Source organism: Rhinopithecus roxellana, chromosome 19 (genome assembly GCF_007565055.1).
Source record: "Rhinopithecus roxellana isolate Shanxi Qingling chromosome 19, ASM756505v1, whole genome shotgun sequence".
NCBI lineage: Eukaryota > Metazoa > Chordata > Mammalia > Primates > Cercopithecidae > Rhinopithecus > Rhinopithecus roxellana.
The window spans coordinates 26,536,220-26,558,861 of NC_044567.1; the positions used below are offsets into that span (position 1 = coordinate 26,536,220).

Here is a 22,642-nt window from a genome sequence, read left to right on the forward strand (position 1 = left end):
CTCTGGACCTCAATGTCCAGTTTTTACCAAAAATTTTACCTGGAAGGCCTGTCTCTGAAATCCCTTTCCATCAGGTCTGATGTTCCATGGGTAAACCTGGGGGTCCGATGGGGCTTGAAGTTGTAGTTTTGGGGTCCAGAGTCAGAGACTCTGGGCTGGGAAATCCTCCCCAGCTTCTCTCTCCTTCCCCTCCCCCAGCCTGTCCTTCCCTCCATCTGTCTGAAAGAAAGACAGTCTCTGAAACCCAGGGGACCCATCCACACAGGCCGCCTGCTGTTTTTCCGTTAAAATTACAGCCTTGGAAGTTTTTTTTTATTTGCGTCTCAGCTCATTTCTGACATTCCTTTCCGACCACAATGGAGTTGCCTGGGCTGCCTGTGCTCAGGGCCCCCTGGCTCACGCAGCTGTGGGCTGACCTCATCTCTACCAGTGCCAGGCAAGGGGCCGGGAGGGGGCTGGGCCTGGCCTTCCTTCAGGACCACAGGCCCAGCAGCAAGGAAACTCAGCTAAGAACAGGGGCCTCCTCCCCCTTGTCCCCTTCTGCACTTGGAGTCCTCATGGCTAGAGGAGTCCAGATGCACCTCTGAGGTTCTCCCTCCGCTGCTTTCCTGGGTGGCTCCGAGGTGTGGTTAAGTTGGGGGTGGGCACCCGTGTCCCAGATGAAGACCCTGAGACCCCAAGAACGGGTAATACCCCTGGCGAGGGTCCCTCCCTGCTGTAGCCTGGGGTGGTCTGCGAGTCCCTGAGAGATGGGGCTTCCTCTCTCCCCATCTCTGGCCTTTGGAGAAAAATGAAGCCTCCAACAGTGGCAGAAGGTGGCAGTGATGTAGAAAAAATTTGGCCTGGGAATGGGAGTCCCGGGTTGTGATGCAAGCTCCTCTCCAGACCATTCCCTCTCCCCCTGTGTCTGTGCAGCCAGAGGGTGGACGAGGCGTGCTAGGGTTCCCTTGGCTCCAGTCTTCAAGAGCTGAGCTCCCACCAGGCACTTAGCAGCTGGTTATCCCGTCTGCTGCCGCCCCCGCCCCTTCCCCTCGCCCCCGCCGCCGGCCACCCGCTCAAAATAGAAAAGGAAAGGAAGTTATTTCCATAGTCAGCTGCAGCCCGGAAAAGCTCCCCTCCAGTGAGGGGGCGGGCGGGATTCCTAGAGCTGGAGACCAAATCAAAGCCAGGCCGGAGGGAGAGCGAGAGCGGCCCCCACCGCCCGGCCCTCGGCTGCCTTCTCAGTGTGCCGTTTCCCTGACTCAGCGGAGCACGTGTCCTGCGGTTGCCACGCTGCAGGATGCCATGGAGCTGTGGGGAGCTCCTGGCTGGGCTCCGAGCTGCCCTCAGGCCCAGGGCGGTAGGGCGGGAGCCTGGGGGTCAGGGAGGGTGTGTGTGCCACCCCCTCTTCCTCTACTGCCTTGCCCAGCTGTTGGCCCTGCCATGGCACAGAGCTCCTGCCACACACACAACAGGCCTGGAAAGAGTGATCCCAGAGCACCCGGAGAGCGAGATCCCTTCCACACTCACCTCTCCACACACCTTTTCAGAACACTGCTCAGGACACGGCCTCCTGAGGGGCTCCCCAGCACCTGGGCAGGGAGGCAGCAGTTTCTAGCTAAGGAAACCCAGCCCTAGAGGGGAACAGGGGCCCACCTAAGACTACCCCGCCGGCTGGTGGTTGAGCCAGAACTGGAGTTCGGATCTGCTTTACCCTCTGTACGGATCCTGGCGTCCCCATATGCCCCCTCTTCAGCAAACCAACATGCAGCAGGCTGTGGTGCTGGTGGCTTATGTGTCTGTTCCTTTGGACCATACCTGTCACTCAGCACCATGAGCCTGGCACTGTGTAGGTGCTAGGATAGAAGCATGAAAGGGTACAATCCCTGCCGTCTTTAGGGAACATTTGTAAACATCTATAGCTAAATCCACAGAGTTCCACGTGTGTACCATGGCCAGACAGCGCTGAAAGTCTAGAGACCTGGGAGGGCACTGTGACTGGACAGCATGAATGGCTGGGGAGTTCGCTGAAGCTGGTGGAGACATCTCCAGTGATGACACAAAGTGACGGGCATTTGTTCTGGGGGCAGTGGAGGCCATGGGAATCTCTGAGCAGGATCCGACCTGCCTGAGGACCTGGTGTGATGGGGCCAGGAGACCTGGGGTTGGGCTTAATGACTCCCTCTTCCCTGTCACCTCCCATCCCCTAGTATCGACGTGCTGGGCTCTGCAGCCCCTACAAGCCAGAGACGCTATCGGAACTGGAACCCACCACTACTGGGCAACCTCCCGGATGACTTTCTCCGCATCCTCCCCCAGCAGCTGGACAGCATACAGGTAACGGGGGCCGCCCCCGCCTTCCACTCCCACCTGCCTGTCCAGCATCTCTCTTTGCCCACACAGTTTGTGCCAGCCAGTTTTACTTCCTGATGTTTAAACCCAGGCTGAGCTATTTCTGTTGCCCTGGGTTCGTAGGGAAGGAATGCTGAACTGAAAGCCTCACTTCCTGCATGGGGCTGGAGGTTTCCTGTTCTATCCAGGGAAGGTGACAGCCTAAGGAGGCTGTCTGCTGCAGCAGTCACCTCAGGCTGGAGAGAGGCGGGCATAGGGTGGCCAATGGTGGAGGGCCAGAGCACCCCCCTTCCTCCCTTGGGAAAGGGCCAGAGGTAGCTTCTTGATAGGTGTTGGCATGCCCCAAGGTGCCCCACAGCGGAGCAGGTCCACCCTGAGGCTGCTGGTGCCGGGAGAGGGTTGAGTTTGGGAATCCACGTATAGGCTGTTCCACAGTTTGCAGATTTATTTTCAACACTGTTCAGGTTGTAGATGAAGGTATGAGGTGGTCCGTGGCGTGGAGGAAAAATAGTTTTTAGGCTACTGCTGTGTCCTCTGCAGTGAGGGCTCTGACCTGTCCATTGGATTTTGGCTCGCCACCAGGTTCCATTAGGAGGTGTGAGCCTCAGGTGAGGGCTAGAGGATGTTGGACAGGGCGTGTGTGCAACCAGAGGGATGTGGATGTTTGTGCAACACGTACCCTTGTGTATACACGTTCAATATGCTCGCCCCCCTCCTCAGGGTAATGCTGGGGGCCCCAAGCCTGGGAGTGGAGAGGTAGGTCCGCCTGCCATGACTGGGCCAGGGCCCCGAGACCAGGAGAGCCGCTGGAAGCAGTACCTGGAGGATGAGAGGATCGCACTTTTCCTACAGAATGAGGAGTTCATGAAGGAGCTGCAACGAAACCGCGACTTCCTCCTTGCCCTGGAGAGAGGTGGGCAGTGCCTGCAGCCACTTCTCCCTGGCTGAAGAAGGGAAGTGATGCTGGCTTTAGCCTTGGGGCTCAGGAAAGCACTGAGCTGGGGGCTGAGGGGCCAAGTGCTTTCTGTCCTACTGAGCCTTGACTCCCACCAAGTTATCCCATGGGAGCCTCAGAATTCTGCCTATGAGGACCTGGGTCACTAACCCACCCCTTTCTCCCTCGGGACTCAGAGGAAGAAGGGTGTGCACTCTTAGGCCTTCTTCCCTTTGCACACCTGCTCTGTGCCAGGAACTGGCCTTGGCACAGGGCAGCAGGGAGAAGAGCACTGCCCCTCCTCACAGAGCCCCAGCCCCAAGGCAGGCGTGATGTGTCTGGAGCTCGGGGAACAGAACGACTGGGTTCATGAATGCCAGGGTCGGGGAGGCTCTTGAGTGGAAGACCTTAGAGCAGGGGCTCTGGAACTTTGCAGGTATTTGGGTTGTCTCTGGGTTGGAGACCCTGCTCCCCAGCCTGACTGCCTTTCCCCTGCAGGGTGGGAATGCGTTTGGGATAGAGGAAATGAGAGGGCAGTGGAGCTCTGTCCCTGTGATGGCCACAGCGTGAGAGCTTGTGTGTGTAACCGATGGTGTGTTGGCGGGGAAGGAGCAAGTTGTGCAGGGAGAATGCTGGGCTGAGGCCCAAGCTTAGCCCCAGCTCTGCAGCAAAGGTGCTGAAAGGCTCAAGGCCTTTCCGTTTATTTTTTATTGATTTATTTTTTTGAGACAGAGTCTCCCTCTTGTCACCCAGGTTGAAATGCAGTGGCTCAATCTTGGCTCACTGCAACCTCCGCCTCCCAGGTTCAAGTGTTTCTCCTACCTCAGCCTTTCAAGTAGGTGGGATTATAGGCACACACCACTGCACCTGGCTGATTTTTGTATTTTTGGTAGAGATGGGGTTTCACCATGTTGGCCAGGCTGGTCTCGAACTCCTGACCTCAGGTAGTCTGCCCGCCTTAGCCTCCCAAAGTGCTGGAATTACAGGCATGAGCCACCGCCCCTGGCCGAGCCTTTCCTTTTAAATGAGCGAGTTTGAACTCTACAATTTCTCCGAGTCTTTTAATTCTGACATTTGAGATGGCTGTCAGGCAGTAGTTTCTTTTACTGCTGGTTCTTTGAGAGCGGGTAGATGTTGTGTGCACTCATATTTTGGATGCTCGTGTGTGCTCATGTGCGATTCTGGGGACTTAGCCTCTAGCAAACTACTGTGTCCCAGCCCAGCCTGCCCCTGGGAGCCCAGGAGCTAACCTCCTTGACCTATGAATGTGGTCCTTTTCCAGATCGATTGAAATACGAATCCCAGAAATCTAAATCCAGCAGCGTGGCTGTCGGAAACGACTTTGGCTTTCCGTCTCCTGTCCCAGGTAACTTTGCCTTCTGGGGAAGAAAACCTAGAGGCATGGGGGGGGGCTCATACCCAACTTTGCTTTGCATATTTGGAGTTTGGGAGTAGGGTGAAAAACAGATTGTGGGAGGGGGCGTGGGCCTCCTCAGCAGGCTGGTGGGGCCACTTCTCCCCACACGTCCATATCCACTCCATTTAGTTGCTCTGGGGTCTTTCCAATCCAGCCACTGCTGGGCTTCTGAGCCCCCATTTGTGATCAGATAACATAGGCTGGCTGAACTCTCAACCTATGCCTTGAGTATAGGCTAGTCAAGGACACATGGCCAGGTGCAGTGGCTCACACCTGTAACCCCAACACTTTGAGAGGCCGAGGCAGGTGGATTGCTTGAGCCCAGGAGTTCAAGACCAGCTTGGGCAACAAAGTAAGTCCCCCTGTCTCTACCAAAAAAGTGCCAAAAATTAGCTGGGCATATTGGCATGTGCTTGTAGTCCCAGCTACTCAGGAGGCTGAGGTGGGAGGATCACTTGAGCCCAGGAGGTTGAGGCTGCAGTGAGCTGTGATTATGCCACTGTACTCCAGCTTGGGTGACAGAGTGAGACCCTATCTCCAAAAAAAAAAAAAAAAGAAAGAAAAGAAAAGGACTCCAAAATGCCTTATGGTGGGACTCAGAGACTGATAACTCTTGGTCTGTGTCCTGAGGAAGTTTATGGTCTTGTAAGGAGAAATGCCCAGAAAACAGGTAGAACAAACTAGCACAAAGCTGAGGACTTATTGATTTTAGCAAATGCATGGAAAAAAAGGAGGGCAGGATTAATCTGGGGAGTTGACTCATTCATTCATGACATAGCTGGAGAATATCTCCCATCTGTTGGGCCCTGCTCTAGGTGTTGGAGGAAGAGGAATTTCTAGCTTTGTGTACAAGGTGGTGGGAAGTAAGAATTGCTGGTAAAGAGGGCCAGGCTCTTCTGCTCAGAAGCTCTAATGGCTGAAGGAGGGTTGGATGGGGGTGAGGGGTAGCAGTGCTCCTGGGATGCACAGACTACTGGGTTGAGCCACAGCTGGGAATGACGACCTGGTGCCTGTGTGCGAACAGTGGCCCCTCGTCGGTCAGTGTCCCCTGCCCCACGCGTACACAAGCCGCCCGCCTCGGAGAAAGGCTCTTGCCTGGAATAGACCTTGCATCATGCAGTGGAGTTGGCGGTGGAGGAGCAAAGGGATGGGGAGCTGAGCTGACCCCGGCTTGAAGGGAGAAAATCCTGTGGAACTGACTCATAAGCAGCAGGTTGGGCGCTTAGGCCTCAGCAGATGTGCAGCTGGGAGTTTTAAGCAGGAGCCTCTTGTCCTTGATCCTGAATTAACTAGAGATACTGGGGCTGCTGAGATGGATCAGAATGACTCAAAGGGGACTTAGCAGGCAAGGTGACTGGGGATTAACCAAGTTGCAGGATAGAGAGCAGGGGTCTCAGAAAGGCAGCAAAAGACCCAAGCAGATGCTGAGCGAGCCCGGGAGACTGTGGCCGGCAGAGTTCTGACTCCAGGACTAGTCCCATTCTATTCCTACTCATTGTCTAATAGCCAGAAACCCTGTGGCTGGGAGGGAACAGTAGATGGGCTTACCCTGGCAGGAAGGACAAGGGACTTGCTACAGGTGAATGTTGGCTCTGAACCAGCACCTCATTTGACTGTCACATGAATGTCAGGGTGCAGGAGGTCCCTCGTGTGCTGGTGAAGGTTTCACAGCCAACTCTGGGTGCAGCGGGAGCCTGATATGTAGTGCTTGGTGACCTCCGTGGTGGAAATACTCCCAAGGTACCACAGTGATGTCATGAAACATGGAGTCGGTCAGAGTGTGGACAGTTGGGAGCAGACACGAGCCAGCTCTCCGCACACACAGTAGGCCACTAAACCCTCCCCATTTTTACGGAGGAGGAAACGAAGTCCACAAGGGGAAAGAGGAGCTCCTGGAACTCCACATCCTCCTTGCCTTAAACTCTCTCCTGGTCAGGGAAGAAGCCTGTTCTTTCTTTGCATTTGTCCTGAGATGGGTGGGTATGGCTGGGACAGCGGCCATGGCTGGCCACACTGGCCAGCCTTCAGCAGGTGTCTCCTTCCAGGAACTGGCGACGCCAACCCCGCTGTGTCTGAAGATGCCTTATTCAGGGACAAGCTGAAACACATGGGAAAATGTGAGTCCCGCTCAGGCCCCGCTTCCCTCCCCAGCTCTTCTGAGACAGGCCCTGTGGCCTCCCAGGAGTAAGGGAGCCCTCCAGAATGTGTAATGCAGCTGACTCTTGGTGAACCAGTGACATTTTCATCACAGGCTGGCTCCCTCAGCCTTCCTACCTCACTTCCCTCTACAGCTGAGTCTAGAAACAAATTAAAGTTTTAAATCCTCTTGAGCCAGATGTCTGCAGAAAAATAACGTGCCGCACATGCTCTCACTGCAGTCCTCATGTTCACGTTCTCTGTGACTTGAGGAGGCTTGGCCGGAGCTGACTGCACAGAGAGGCCCTTGCTAAGCCTCTGTGGGAGTGGAGGACCTCTTTCCACAAAGTCCTACCAGCCTTGAATGCCCCCTTCCCTCCCCCTCACCTCCCCGCCACACAGACCCACAGCCATGTGTGAATGAGGCTACGATCCTCTCAGGCTCCATTTCAGGGAAAATCTCGGATTAGTCATGGAAATCCCAGAACCAACTTTGGAGGTGGCTAGGGGAGGGGCGGGAAGGCGGTGGCGGTGGGAAAGCGAGCCAAGATGCATTGCAGTGTGTTGCAGCTGGGAAGGGAATACTCGGATCTTGAGCCGCCTGCAGTCCCTGGGCCTGGCTCAGGGTGTCCTGTGCTGCCCCTGCAGGCTGACTCAGGATGCAGCCTCTCACTCCTAGGGTGGTATCCTCAGGGATCTGTGATTCCTGTCACCTCTCCCTCCCCAACTTCCACCCTTGCCTGCCCCCTGCTCCCACTCCAAGGGGTCTTGGTCCTGCCCTGGCCTTGCCCACACCTGGGAGGAGGCCATCTGGTGTGCTGGCTGCCAAGAGAATGACTCACAGGTCTCTCTGCCCCCAGCCACCCGGAGGAAGCTGTTTGAACTTGCCCGAGCCTTCTCAGAGAAGACCAAAATGAGGAAGTCAAAGAGGAAACACTTGTTGAAGCATCAGTCGTATCCTTTCCAGCCTGGCACTGGTGGGGGTGGTGGAAGCCAAGGGCTACGGAGCAAGACCCCTGCTGAACTCCCTGCAGCTGTGCCCTCCCCTAGGAGTGGGACGAGGCTCTGTGGCCTTCCCTTCCTCCTCCCCTTCCCTCCGTGAGCTTGGCCACCAATCCACTGCCCATCTCTCGTTGCCAACCAGGGACCAGACCTGGGGACTAGGGCAGCAGCTCCTATCTCCCTTCTGTAGGCCCAGAAGTTGTCCTATAACTTTTTTTGGTCTGAGGTCATGTACTTCTTGGGAGAAAAAGTGGTTCTTCCATCAAAATCAAACCTTCCCCTCATTTCTCTAGTTGAACTAGTGCACGAGTCCTCCTCACTCCAAGCATGTTGGCCCTACCTTCCTCGAGTAGAAATACGGCTTTGCACATTTTTACCCGAACTCCTATTCATGCTTCTCAAACAGGGCCTAGGATAGCAGAGACTCAGCAGCCAGAGGGAAACAGGGAGGAAGTTTTTTCTCCATCCCCAGAGATGTAAGCGGGGTGAGAGTGTCAGGGCCTGGCCACACCACTGACCTCAGGGAAAGGAGCCCGGGGGACAGTACTAGGGGTGTGGGGGGTCAGGTGGGTGTGTCAGATACCTCCAGAGCCTTGAGGGGTGGGGCAGAGAGTGGGTGGGACTGGGAGGACTAGGGCAGTGTCCTCTCATCCCTGGGACGGTTTTCCTGAATGGCCTGGCAGGCTGGGGGCTGCCGCGTCAACAGCCAACCTCCTGGATGATATGGAGGGCCATGCGTGTGGTGAGGCTGGAGGGGAGTCATAGGCTCCAACTTCTCTATGATTGGTGATCTCCCAGCAGAGTTCCTGGGTGTTTCATGGGAGCACCCACCCTGTCCCTTGGAGGAGCACACTGCGGGTTGGTGGGCAGGTGACCCAAATAAATGGATCCCCCCTACTTGGTTGACATCGCCTCTCCCTTCCTGCAACCCCCGAAAGGGGACCCTACCCTACTTCCATCTAGATGTGTATCTGTAGCATGAAGTGCCAGGTACTGTTTCTGGGGAATATTCTCTTGGGTGTGAAGTGGCAGACAGCCCTACCCCCTTGGGGGACCCTCAGCCTGAGAACCAAGCACTGGGCAGCTTCCGTCTCTGGGCCCAGAGGCTTCTCAACTTTCACCCGTCCCTTCCAAAGGCCACGTGGGCCAGAAGACTGCCTCAGACCCTACTGGGCCCGCAGCTGATCCTTGATCCTCATGCCATATTCGAGGGTCAGGAGACATCCAGAAACAAGGACCGGAAGGGCCTTGGAGGTCATCTAGATAGGCCAGCTTTTCCATCCCTTTTATAGATGAGGAAATTGAGGCTCAAAGACGAGGGGAGAACTTGTCCAAGGTCTCAGAGCTCAGTGGTGGACCTGGCCAGCACCTGAGTGTCCTGCTGCCTCTCTCCCTGGACCCATGAATCATCCACCTGGGGGGATCTTCATGGGCCCCAAATGAAGGGGGCAGAGAGAGTCGGGTCAGCTGTCTTGCCCAGTCTGGGGGCCGTGCCTGAGCGAGGCCCTGCAGGGTAGAGGATGAGGCAGCTTCCCTCTCCTTTTCAGACGAAGACTTCCGGGGAAGGCGTCAGGAGGCGCCCAAGGTGGAGGAAGGCCTGCGAGAAGGACAGTAAGAGGTAAGGCCTGGAGCCATAGCTACCCAGGGACTGCCCAAGGCCAGGACCCCCCACACTGTGCACCCCATGTGTCCTCCTAGGTGTCCAGAGGCGCTGGGTTCAGGCAACTGGGTAGTACAGGCCCCACGTGTCTTCCCTCATAGTTGCGGCAGGGACACGGGAGTGGGAACTAGTCCATTGCATGTCTTTTTTGGTTATTTATTCATTTGACAAAAGATAAGCACACCTGCCTATGACAGATGCTGAGAACAGGAAAGCAAAATCAGCTTTGACCTTGAAGAGTTTACAGTCCAGTTGAGAAGACAGTCCAGGACACACATAGCACACCAAGAGGACAATTTAAGAAAAACTGGCTGGGCACGGTGTCTCATGCCTGTAATCTCAGCACTTTGGGAGGCCGAGGTGGGTGGATCACCTGAGGTCAGGAGTTCAAGACCAGCCTGGCCAATATGGTGAAACCCTGTCTTTGCTAAAAAATACAAAAATTATCCTGACGTGGTGGCACGCACCTGTAATCCCAGCTACTTGGGAGGCTGAGGCAGGAGAATCACTTGAATCTGGGAGGCGGAGGTTGCAGTGAGCCCTGAGATCACGCCATTGCATGCCAGCCTGGGTGACAAGAGTGAAACTTCATCTCAAAACAACAACAACAAAAAAACGAAACAAAAGAAAAACTGAGGTAGTCTCAACCCGACTATGCACACACAGAGCTCTTTCCAGCCCCCTGCTTGGGTTGGGTGGGCTGCGATCTGCCACACCAGGATGAGGAAAACCCTCCTGAGGCAGCAGTTTCTGGCTGAAGCCCCGGGCCTCCAAGCCACTTCTCCTCCTCTCTTCCTGTGCACCCTCTTGGGGAGAAAGAGAAAATGCCAAGGCCTCCTCCAGGACTTGGCCAGGACAGCTGTCCCTCTTCCAGCCCCCCTTTCCCATGGGAGAGGAGAAGCTGCCCGGCCTTCCCCAGCCACTGGTCTAGTCCCAGTGGGCAGCATCTACAAGGCTTTCTTGAGTTGATGGCGTGGCAGGTATGGCCCTGTGGCAGACCGTGGAGAAATACTCGCCTGCCTCAGGATAGTCACAATGGAGGGAAACCAGGAATAAGTAAATACAAGTGTCCTCTCCCCTCTGCCTGGGCAGCTGGCCCCCACACCTGTTCCACCTGACTCCCTACCACATCTACCAGGCACTGCAGCCCCTTCCATTCCCCTCACACTTTCCTCAAACACAGAGCCGCAGCCCACTTCCCACTGTCCTGGAATGCCCAGATAGAACCTGCCAGGGAAACGCCTCCACTGTCGCCCCACGCTGCTACTGTCTCCACGTCCTTCTCCTTCCTACTGGTCCCCAGGGAAAACAGGTCCTGTCCAAACCACGCCTACATCAGAACCTTGCTCATCATTCATTCATTCATTCAGTCATTCATTCATTCATTCATTCATTTTGAGATGGAGTCTCCTTCTGTGGCCCTGGCTGGAGTGCAATGGCACAATCTTGGCTCACTGCAAGCTCCGCCTCCCGGGTTCATGCCATTCTCCTGCCTCAGCCTCCTGAGTAGCTGGGACTACAGGCACCCGCCACCATGCCCAGCTAATATTTTGTATTTTTTTAGTAGAGACGGGGTTTCACCATGTTAGCCAGGATCATCTTGGTCTCCTGACCTCCTGATCCGCCCACCTCGGCCTCCCAAAGTGCTGGGATTACAGGAGTGAGCCACCGCGCCCGGTTATTTATTTATTTATTTATTTATTTTGAGACAGATTCTCACTCTGTTGCCCAGGCTGGAGTGCAGTGGCGCAATCTCAGCTCATATGCAACCTCCGCCTCTCAGGTTCAAGCAATTCTTCTGCCTCAGCCTCCCGGGTAGCTGGGATTATAGGCACCCACTATCATGCCTGGCTAATTTGTTTTTGTATTTTTAGTAGAGAAGGATTTTCGCCATGTTGGCCAGGCTGGTTTCAAACATCTGACCCCAGGTGATCCGCCCACCTGGACCTCCCAAAGTGCTAGGATTACAGGTGTGAGCCACTGCACCTGGCCTTATCTATTTCTGTCCTAGGACTTCCAGCTTGTCCCTTTCCAGCTTGTTCCGCAAGTTGACATCCTCTTCCTCCTCCCCTTAAACACCAGGGGTCCTTGAGTCTCCCTTGCTATCCTCCTTCATCCTTTACAGGCTGACAGGCCCTCCCATCATCCAGATTGACTCGGAGGTTACCCAGCAGCTCAAGGCCTTAGCCTATTCTGCATTCTTCTGGTGTTCTTACACACACACTCCCCTGATCTTTCCTGAAACTGCCCTTCCTTGGCTCCTGTGACCCCACGAAGCCTGGTTCTCCTTCCTCTGACTGGCTCTCCTTGTTGCTCTGCCCTCGACCCTCTTTGAAGTCTTCTCACTGCCCACTCCGGCAGTGCCTCCGCCCTCTTTTATAGTACCAGCAACACTTCTGTGCATCTGGCTCCTACATCTGAATCTCCATCGCAGTTAGGCTTCCAGAGCCGCTTCGTGTCCCCAGCTGCACCCAAGATTTTCTTTTCAGCCTTGGGTGGCAACTCAGTCTCTCCTGCTGACTGGCCCCTTTCATTCTCTTTTCTATTCCTTCTATTACCACCCTGATAGATGCTCATCACCTAGGTCGCAGCCCTGTTCTCTTCACCGCCTTTAGCTACTCTGATTATCCCACCACCAAAACACCACTTTAGTTCCATTTCTCCTGTGCTCTTTGAATAAATCTTTTTTTTTTCTATTTTTTTTTTTTTTTGAGATGAAGTCTTACTATGTTGCCCAGGCTGGAGTGTAGTGACGCAATCTCTGCTCCCTGCAACCTCCCCCTCCCAAGTTCAAGCCATTCTCCTACCTCAGCCTCCTGAGTAACTGGGATTACAGGCACGCCCCACCACGCCTAGCTAATTTTTGTATTTTTAGTAGAGACGGGGTTTCACCATGCTGCTCAGGCTGGTCTTGAACCCCTGACCTCATGATCCGTCTGCCTTGGCCTCCCAAAGTGCTGAGATTACAGATGTGAGCCACCGTGCCCAGCCTGAATGAGTCTTCTGAGTAAAGTCTTAGGATCTCTTCAGCTTGGTGTCTGAGGCCTACCAGGTTCTGCCCCCAGTTTACTTTTTTCCACCTACAGATCTCTGTGGCCTAGCTCTCTTGAGCTATGACATATTAGAATGGGTCAGGTACCCTCCCACCTTGAAGCCCTCCCCTATAGCTGCTTCCCCCCTAGGATTCCATTCCTCCACTCCATCTCCTGCTGCCAGAGTCCCTGCAGCTCCGCAAGCTGGAATGGTTCTAGGAATTCGAATGGCGGGGATGACCCAGGCAGAGTTATACGGTTGACCTCAAGTCCCTGGAGAAAGGGGAGGGCTTAGGTCTTTGGTAACTTCTCCCAAAACTGTCTCTCCAGGAACCAGTGACCAGGAAAGACCATTGGGCTCCTTTGAAAAAGACTCCTCCCATCCCCTTTTTCCCCCTGCCAGATGCCAGCAGCTCTTCCTTGCCAGAGATGATCTGAACCGGTGGGGGCAGCTGGAAAGCAACACTGGCCCCCAGCTGAAGGGCCCAGCTGCAGCCGGACAGATGGTGCTTGAGAACCAAGGCCCAGTGATCCTCCAGCCACAGTCCAGCCCAACCACTGCCACTTTCCATGGGACTTAGAACTTCGGAGTTGCTGCCTTGCAATTGGAGGAAGGACCTGGGGCCCCTAGAGGCAGCAGCCAATTACAGCTCCTTTTGTAGCCAGGCGTTCCTATGGTCAATGAGTGGAAATGCAGGAACCAACCTCCCTTAAAAAAAAAAAAAAAAAAAAAAAAAAATCCAGAAAGCAGATAAAAATTGGAATATGGAAAAGGGCAAGATGACCCCACCAGAGGCTCTTTGGCCAGAAGGTGGAGTCCCTGCCTCCCTCCGTTCCCTATCTGTCCTATCACAGACTCTGCCTGACCCCTGTCCTCTTCCTCAGCTCCCTCCAGGCACTTGGGTCCCTCCCTTCCAGGGTCTCCCATATCTCAGCCTTCCCCCAGGGCTGCTGGCCCAGCACACAAGCCCTGCACCCAGCCTGGGTGGGAGGTCCCCGGCCAGTCCCCCAGGCACTCTGAAGAGCTATGGGCTGCTGCAGAGAGCATCTCCTGACTGCCCCATCTGGCCTCATCAGGCTGCTGCTGTTGGGGATGGGCTCGCTCACAGCAGCTCCCCATCACACAGCAGGGATGGGGAGGGTGGCCACCCCAGGGTGGCAGGGTCTTTAATTTGGCACCAGACAAAAGCCAGTTCTGGAGTCACACCACAGTGGGGGCTCACGGGGACTCTTGACTCTCCAGCTGGACTGGAAGCCCAGCTGTCCGAGGGTGGACAGCAGTGGGCCCTGGAGTGACCCCTTTGAGCAGGTAGCAGGGCTGAAGAGCAAGGCGGAAAGGCCGCCAGCCTGGGTGGGAGCGCCTAGGGCAGAAGGGCTTGCTGGGTGCCCCTGAGAAGGGCGGGTGATCTGAGGAGGAGGACTCTGATTCTAGGAAGGCTTACACCGCACCCACCACTGCCACGGGGAGGGAGGCTGCCCAGCCCGTGGCCCCGCCCTGGACATGGGAGCGCGCAGACCTTCTGGAGAGCCGGGAAGCCTAGGCAGGCACGAGGCTTCGGCGCGGCTTCGGGAGGTTAGGAGTAGGATCCGATCCTTGGCGCGGCCCTGGTGGCCTCAGTGACCCCAAGATCTCAAGGGCGTAGCGAAGGCGAGCCGGCAATTGCACCTCGTCCCACCCACCCTGCCCGGACTCCCGACGCCGAGCTTCCCCTCTCTGGGGAGGGCCGGGACGCGCCGCCGCCGCCGAGCGTGACCAAGTTTGGAAACTCGCACGGGGCCGGGACGCTGGCTCGGGGGCCTTGCCGAGGAGCGGCCGCCCCCTCCACTGGTCCTCGCGCCAGGCCTGGGGTCCTGGAGGGAGGGGAAGGTCTCCGAGGAGTGCCTCGGGTCCCCAGCTCGAGTTCCCGACGGGTCTCTGAGCCTTCCCCGCGCCAGGACCGCGCCAGGACCGGGCGCACTGCGGGGAAAGCCCCAGCCCCACGTCTGTGAGTGTTGCTTGTTATTTTTTTTCCTCCTATGTGTGGGTTTTTTCTTGGAGCTGTTTCATAGGAATTCCTGTAATAAAGAGTTGGTGTTCTCTTGGTGCTCTGATGTGGCCAGCGGCGTGGGCTGGATCCTCCTGCTCCCTCCTCCCTCCCCGCCTGGGGCAGGGTTTGTCCCCTGGAGCCCCGCGTCGCATTCCTAGGGTACCCCTGCCTTGCCTCGCCCATTCACCTGCAGCGTTCTCCGACTGCACTCTCGAGGTGACACCTGTGGCACCGCTGCACCGCTGCACCGCATCCTTGCCGACCGGCCATCTATGAATAGCGCTGTCGCCTTCCTGTTTGGCCCAGAACAGTAAACCGCTTGCTGATAGGCAAGGGAAACACCCCTATGGGGAAAGCCAGTCTGTTGCGAAAGCTCCAGACGGCCATCTCCCTAAATAAACAGCTTCTGGATTAAAGGCAGACTGGAGGCTGCAGGGAAGTGCAATTGCAGACTTCAAAGGGAACTCAGAGATCGCCCGGTTGATACATCTCTCCTTCCTCCTCCTCTCCAGCTCAGCTGGACTACCCCCCATCCTCCACCACAGGGACAGGGCCCTCGCTGCCAGAAGAGGAAGCTGGTGCTGTTTCCAGACAGGGCAGTTCTCAAGGTCGAAGTTTTTCCTTGTGTTGAGCCAACGGCCTTCTAGGGCTTCCAACCACACGTCCTGCTCCTGGGCTCTGGGTCACCATTGCCAAGGCTGCCTCTCTTGCCCCTGATGCCATGTTTCAGCTCAGTGGCCTCACCCTCTGTCTTCCCTGACAACTCATGTGCTTCCTGCACTCCCTGAGGGGGCCTCGCCACCCATCAGGGTCTGGCCCCACCCCCAGTCAGACCCAGGGGGCTTGTAAAATGGCACACCTGGGACAGGGTGATGCTCCACATGAGCTGTTCTGAGCAAACCAGGATTATCCTCTAGCCCTGGTTCTCTGCATCGTATTCATTGCCTGGGAAGCTGTTCCATATGCCGATTCTCAGTCCCATCCGAGAGCTACTGAGTCGGAAACTCTGGGGGTGCAGCCCAGCAACCTGTGATTCTGATGCACACCACAGTTTGGGAATCATGGTACCAGGCCAGTACCTAGCACTGGCTGTACAGAATTACTTGAGTAGCTTTAAAAAAAATCCTGGCCAAGACCAGGCTCGGTGGCCACACTTATAATCCCAGCACTTTGACAGGTTGAGGCAGCAGGATCGCTTGAGCCCAGGAATTCAAGGCCAACCCGGGCAACAAAGTGAGACCCACCCCCGCAAACCCCCGCATCTCTACAAAAAAAAAAAAAAAAAAAAAAATAGCAGAGTTGGTGGTACACACATGTAATCCCAGCTACACGGGAGGCTGAGGTGGGAGGATCGCTTGAGCCCAGGAGGTCGAGGCCGCAGTGAGCTGTGATCATGCCACTGTATTCCAGGCTGGGTGACACAGCAAGACCCTGTCTCAATTAAAAAAAATAGATCCTGGCCAGCCCTTGTGGTTCATGCCTGTAATCCCAGCACTTTGGGAGGCCAAAGTGGGAGGATTGTTTGAGGTCAGGAATTTGACGTTACAGTGAGCTATAATTGAGCCACGGCACTCCAGCCTGGGTGGCAGAGCAAGACCTCATCTCTATTAAAGAAAAAAAATCCTGATGTTCAGTACCCTAGACCAATTAAATCAACTATGGGTTTTTTTGTTTTTTGTTTTTTTAAAGCTCCCAAGGTAATTAAATTTGCCATCAAGTTTGAGGACCAGCCCACTTGGCAATCTGTTAGGTGTTTTATATTAGCCCGTTTGATCTTGCCCAGTAATGATCACTTTACGGATAGTATAATTACAGTTCAGAGACGTTAAGTAACTTATCCAAGATCACAGAGCTAGAATGTCATGAGGACAGAAAAGGAGGCCGAGGGCTGCCTGACTCCAAAACTTGTGTTGCCTCCTCTGCACCCCCGCTGCTCAAAGTGTGCTCTGTGGACCAGCAGCATCGCCATCCCCGGGGAGCTTGTTAGGAATGCTTATCATCAGGCCCCATTCCAGATCTGAATCTGAAACGGGCATGCATTTTAACAAGCCCTTCAGATCATTCTGATACATGCTCAAGTTTAAGAACCACAGTTCCACAATCTGACTACTCACAGCTTGGTCTATGGACCAGCAACATTCTTTATTACCTGGGAGCTTGTTAGAAACAGAATCTCAGGCTCTGCCCCAGCCTTACTGGATCAGAATTTGCATTTTAACAAGCTCTTCAGGTGACTTCTATGCACATTAAAGCTAGAGAAACACTGCTCTAGAACACTGGTCCTCAAACTTGCTGTACATTAGAATCATTTCTGATGTGTGGGTCTCATTCCCAGAAATTCTGATTTAATTGGTTTGGGATTTAGCCTGAGAATCAGAGTGTAAAATCCCAGGTGCTTCTAATATGCAGCAAGTTTGAGACCCTTACACCATTTTGCCTGTTAGTGTAGATGACACTGGAGATGACTGTAATCAGAGAGAGAAAGAGAGGGAGAATGCTTACCAGGTCTACCAAGGAGTGCAGGAGATGAAGCCTCTGCTGGAGCCCCTGACTCCTGGTTAAAGATGGCTGTGGGTCCAGGGATAGGGACAGGCTGGACCAGATTGACTGCCTTAGCCACCTACCCTCACGCTGCTTGCTCATCTGCAAGTGCTGAGCTCCTGGTATCCACAAGGTGATACCTGCAGATTTATCCTCTGCAAAAATGCAGAGCTGGACTATCTGAAGTCTGGTCCAGCCAGGGCCCCTTCCCCATCTTGATGATGCTCTGATGTCCTCAGGGATCAATCCCAACTTGAAAGGCGATCATGGGTCTGGAAAATGCTGTGCCCACAAGAATTGGCCTGGTTATTACCAGGCTGGGGTCTCAACCCTCCCTCTGTTTTCTTGAAGCAACTGGTTGGAGATAGGGTCTGGGGGAAAAACAGGAGAATTTGCTCTGAAGAATGAAGGAGGCAGGCAAGGTATGATAGGATGAAGATGGTAGCTCTTTATCGAGTGTTTATTGTGTGCCAGACCATCTTCTAGGGTACTTTACATGCATTTTTTCACCGAATCCTTCACAACAATTATATGAAATCAGTATTACTACTTGTGTTTCACACAGAGATGTTAAAGGCCTTGCTCAACATCTACCCTCAGTAAGAGGTGGTAGGACCTGCATATGAACCCAGGCAGCTGAGCTCCCGAGATGATACCTAAACACTAAGCATGGTAGGGTCGGGTTGGGATGCAGGGGGATGGGGTTAAGATGCAGCACCCCTGCACAGATGCAATCTATGGAGCACAGAAAGGGCCCACTTGCTCAAAAACGTCACCACAGTGATCCGTGATCCAACAGAGTGCTTGGAACGCCTCCATTAGCATTATTTATCTAGTTTTAAAAACAATCTCTTAGCATTTCCATTAAATGGCAAATATGCTATTGAGAGAGAAGCACATGAACTCCTTATGCCCATTATCACAGCATAGATTAATTTGTTGGATTAATGGGCTGCACCGGCTGGAGGAAGAGTTGGAAATTTCTGGAGGTGGCCAGGTGGGAGAGGGCGGGCATGTGAAAGGGGCTGTGTGAATCGACTGCCACCTGGTGGTCATCTTGCAGAAGTGGCAGTCACTGGCCACTGAGACACCCAGAACGATTTTCCCAGAAGGAAGATGTGACCACCTGTTTGACCTTAGGCCAAAGAGACAGAGGGAAATTTACTCTGTTCACATGGTCATATGTTTTGTAAAATTTGCAAAACAAAGATATTTTCTTTTTCTTTTCTTCTCTCTCTTTTTTTTTTAAGATGGAGTTTCACTCTTATTGCCCAGGCTGGAGTGCAATGGCATGGTCTCAGCTCACTGCAACCCCTGCCTTCCGGGTTCAAGCGATTCTCCTGCCTCAGCGTCCTGAGTAGCTGGGATTACAGGCCCCCTGCCACCATGCCTGGCTAAATTTTTGTATTTTTAGTAGAGACGGGATTTCGCCATGTTGGCCAGGCTGGTCTCAAACTCCTGACCTCAGGTGATCCACTCACCTCGGCCTCCCAAAGTGCTGGGATTATAGGCTGTGAGCCACCGCGCCTGGCCAGATTTTTTCTTAAGAGAGCCACTAAGATTAGATAAGCTTCAGGCCCCACAAAACCAGCATCTACCCTGAAGAGCTGAGGCTTGGAGTCAGGTGTCCTTTCCAGAGAGTAAAGGGTCATAACTCTTTATCAGGACAAGAGGATTATTCCAGGGACTCCAGTAGGAGGAACTGTGAAGCTCAGTACAAACAGCACGTGCTTCTTTGCTCTGACCTTGCCATTCAAAGTGTGGTCTGTGGATACAGCAAGCAACTGTCCTGGTTTCCTTGGATGCAGAACTTTCAGTGCCAAAACTGGGAAAGTCGTGGGCATACTTGGGTGGGTTGGTTATCCCAACTGCAGATTTGCAACATTGGCATCAACCTGGAAGGTTGCTAGAAATGCAGACCTAGACCTACTGAGTCACACTGCATTTTCCAAGATCTGCAGCAAATTCATGTGCATATTAAAGACTGAGTTGCTATGACTTCCCCAGGAAGAGAAGGGCCCACATTGGCCCTGAAATGTATGCCTTCAAGGGGTTTGGTGGGCTGCAAAACCCCACAGAGTGATTCCAACTGGCTTTGAATTCCAACAATAAAAGGCCAGCTTCTTGCTCCAGGTCAAGCTGGCCCCTTCTCCCCTGGTCACAGTGACATAGGCCCCCCAGGGTGTAAAGTACTTATTTCTCTTCCTGAACTGGATTCTTCCTGGAGGCAAGCCCAGGTTTGGTGAAGAAAAGAGTGGGTAGCTAAATGAAAATAGTTTGTAGGCCGGGGGCACGATGGCTCACGCCTGTAAATCCTAGCACTTTGGGAGGCCGAGGTGGGTGGATCACCTGAGGTCAGGAATTCAAGACCAGCCTGGCCAACGTGGTGAAACCTGGTCTCTACTAAAAATACAAAAATTAGCTGGGCGTGGTGGCGTGCACCTGTAATCCCAGCTACTCAAGAGGTTGAGGCAGGAGAATCACTTGAACCCAGGAGGTGGAGGTTGCAGTGAGCCGAGATTGTGCGCTGCACTCCAGCTTGGGTGATAGAGCAAGATTCCATCTGAAAAAAAAGGAAAGGAAAGAGGAAAGGAAAATAGCTTGTATGTTGTTAGGTGAGTTATTTTCGTTTTTGTTTTGTTTTGTTTTGTTTTTTTGAGAGAGAGTCTCAGCTCTGTCACCCAGGCTGGAGTGCAGTGCCACAATCATAGCTCACTGCAGCCTCGACTTCTGGGGCTCAAGAGATCCTCCCACCTTAGCCTCCCGAGGAGCTGGGACTACAGGCTCCTACTACTACGCCTGGCTAATTTTTTTTTTCTTTTTTCTTTTTTTTTTTTTTTTGAGATGGAGTCTTGCTCTGCCACCCAGGCTGGAGTGCAGTGGCCGGATCTCAGCTCACTGCAAGCTCCGCCTCCCGGGTTTATGACATTCTCTTGCCTCAGCCTCCCGAGTAGCTGGGACTACAGGCGCCCGCCTCGTCGCCCGGCTAGTTTTTTGTATTTTTAAGTAGAGACAGGGTTTCACCGTATTAGCCAGGATGGTCTCGATCTCCTGACCTCGTGATCCGCCCGTCTCGGCCTCCCAAAGTGCTGGGATTACAGGCTTGAGCCACCGCGCCCGGCTAATTTTTTGATTTTTAATAGAGACAAGGTCTCTCTGTATTGCTCAGGCTGCTCTCAAACTCCTGGGCTCAATTGATCCTCCCACCTCAGCCTCCCAAAGTGCTGGATTACAGGCATGAGTCATGGCAGCCAGTCTCAGGTGAGATTTAATTCAAGGACATTGTTGCTCTTAAGCGTAGTCAGAAATTACCATCACTCGTATTTATTGAGTCGTTACCATACACCGGGTACTGTTTTAAGCACTTAGCAGGTATGAACCCACTGGTGCCTCACTACAAACCCTCTGCTAGGTGCTATCATTATCCCCACTTTACAAATGAAGCTGAGGCCCAGGGGACTGTAAAAGAGAACTATCTGTCAGTGAGGCACACAGGCCAGTCAGACCGGAAATGCTCACGATGTGCAGTGAATGGTGAGGTAGGGGATTATTTCCGTTCATCCACAGCTCTCTCCCTATCTGTGTATCTGGGGAAGGCCTCAAAGGAAAGCTGGGCCTGGGAGGGAGGGAGGGAGGGCTGGGTGTGGACAGGCAGTGAAAGGAAGGCGGAGATGACAGCATCCTCATTTGTCCTAACTTGGCTTTATTTATCCATGCTGTTCACTAGAAAACTCTAAGTAAGAGCTGTGGGCCAAGCACCAGGCCTGGTGTGGGGAGGCAGAGCTAAAAGTCCTAGTTCCTGCCCTCAAAAAGGCCCCTGTAGCCAGACTCAGACAGGTAAACAGACTTCCAACACATACAGAGCCCTGAAAGAGATAAACATAGGGAGGGAGGGAGCAGGTCTGGGCACTCACACGATCTTACTGAGTGTGTGCTGGGGGCCAAAAGCTTTCCCACCTGAACTTGACAGTTCCTTGAAGCCTAGGAATGGGGTCTGAAGGGGAACTCTCAGAATAGGGGCACAAGCCCTGCAGCCGGAAGGAAAGAGAAGGCACTCTGCCTCCTTTTTTCTTTTTTGAGATGGAGTCTTGCTCTGTCACCCCGACTGGAATGCAGGGCGTGATCTCAGTTCACTGCAACCTCCACCTCCCAGGTTCAAGCAATTCTCTTGGCTCAGCCTCCCAAGTAGCTAGGATTGCAGGCACCCACCACCATGCCTGGCTAACTTTTTGTATTTGTAGTAGAGACAGGGTTTCATGATGTTGGCCAGGCTGGTCTTGAACTCCTGACCTCAAATGATCCACCCACCCCGGCCTTCCAAAGTGCTGGGATTACAGGCTTGAGCCACCGCGTCTGGCTGCCTCCTCCTTTAATAGCCCTCCCTGCCCTTCATCCTCCTGGTCCTCAGACTCATGAAGCCTATAATTATTTATTGATTTATTTATTTTTAACTGATCCTGATATAATCCTCTCTCTCTCTCTCTTTTAGAGAAAAGTTCTCACTTTGTCACCTGGGCTGGGGTGCAGTGGCACGATCATAGTTCACTGCAGCCTCGAACGCCTGGGCTCAAGCAATCCTCCTCTCTCAGCCTCATGAGTAGCTAGCACTACCAGCTTGTGCCACTGCACTGGCTAACTTTTTTCTTTCTTTTCTTTTCTTTTTTTTTTGTAGAGACAAGGTCTCACTATGTTGGCCAGGCTGGTCTCAAACTCCTGGCCTCAAGTGATCCTCCCACCTCGGCCTCCCAAAGTGCTGGGATTACAGACATGATCTTCCACAGCTGGCCTGATATAATTCTTAAACTGCGTATTGAATATACTGTATTGCTTTTCTCCCTTTAAAGCTAATTGCTCCCTGATTTTAGCTGTCTGCCATAGATGAGTAGCAGCATTCATGATTTCATCAATATGCTGGGAGGTTCACAAAGCTGTTCCACTATTGGGGATGATGCTCTTCCTCATTTTGTCTGACAAATTCCCACACACTATTTATTTATTTATTTTTCAGATGGAGTCTTGCTGTGTTACCCAGGGTGGAGTGCAGTGGTGCAATCTTAGCTCACTGCAACCTCCGCTTCCTGGGTTCAAGTGATTGTCCTGCCTCAGCCTCCCAAGTAGCTGGGATTACAGGCGTGTGCCATGACACCCACCTAATTTTATTTATTTATTTATTTTTATTTTTAGTAGAGACGGGGTTGTGTCATGTTGGCCAGGCTGGTCTCAAACTCCTGACCTCAGGTGATCCACCCGCCTCGGCCTCCCAAAGTACTGGGATTACAGGCATGAGCCACCATGCCTGACCTCCACGCACTATTTAAATAAGGGCATTGTCACAAAGATGTGGGCAGAGTGATGGGAAGCCACAAGGGATGGCCTAGACCCCATGGTTAATAACAGAGGGGCACAGCTTGCCAACTATGTCTAGGCTTGAAGGGGCAGGAGAGGGACGGTGGCTGGAACCTGGTGAGAGAGCTGTGATTTTGTGTTCTAGAACTTTATGTTCCAGGAGGGAGCCAGTTGGCAGTACCAACTGGAATCCAGCCAGAAGCAGAGGGCAAGGAG

General features: G+C 53.6%; 1 protein-coding gene across 5 annotated transcripts in view; it reads left to right on the top strand.

Annotated features, from left to right (window-relative positions):
• CUEDC1 (CUE domain containing 1) overlaps positions 1 to 14,955 on the top strand; it is a 95,169-nt gene extending 80,214 nt beyond the window's left edge. For 2 of the 5 annotated variants that reach the window (XM_030923356.1, XM_010372914.2), the window contains exons 4-11: positions 2,190 to 2,316; positions 3,052 to 3,244; positions 4,548 to 4,631; positions 6,728 to 6,799; positions 7,679 to 7,772; positions 8,504 to 8,562; positions 9,368 to 9,438; positions 12,916 to 14,597. In XM_030923356.1, coding sequence (XP_030779216.1) covers positions 2,190 to 2,316; positions 3,052 to 3,244; positions 4,548 to 4,631; positions 6,728 to 6,799; positions 7,679 to 7,772; positions 8,504 to 8,562; positions 9,368 to 9,435 — 697 coding nt within the window. In that variant the 3' untranslated portion in view covers positions 9,436 to 9,438; positions 12,916 to 14,597. Of the gene's footprint in view, positions 1 to 2,189; positions 2,317 to 3,051; positions 3,245 to 4,547; positions 4,632 to 6,727; positions 6,800 to 7,678; positions 7,773 to 8,503; positions 8,563 to 9,367; positions 9,439 to 12,842 lie in introns of all 5 variants that reach the window. The other 3 variants (XM_030923354.1, XM_030923357.1, XM_030923355.1) reach the window with 3 other exon arrangements.
• The last annotated feature ends 7,687 nt before the right edge of the window (positions 14,956 to 22,642 follow it).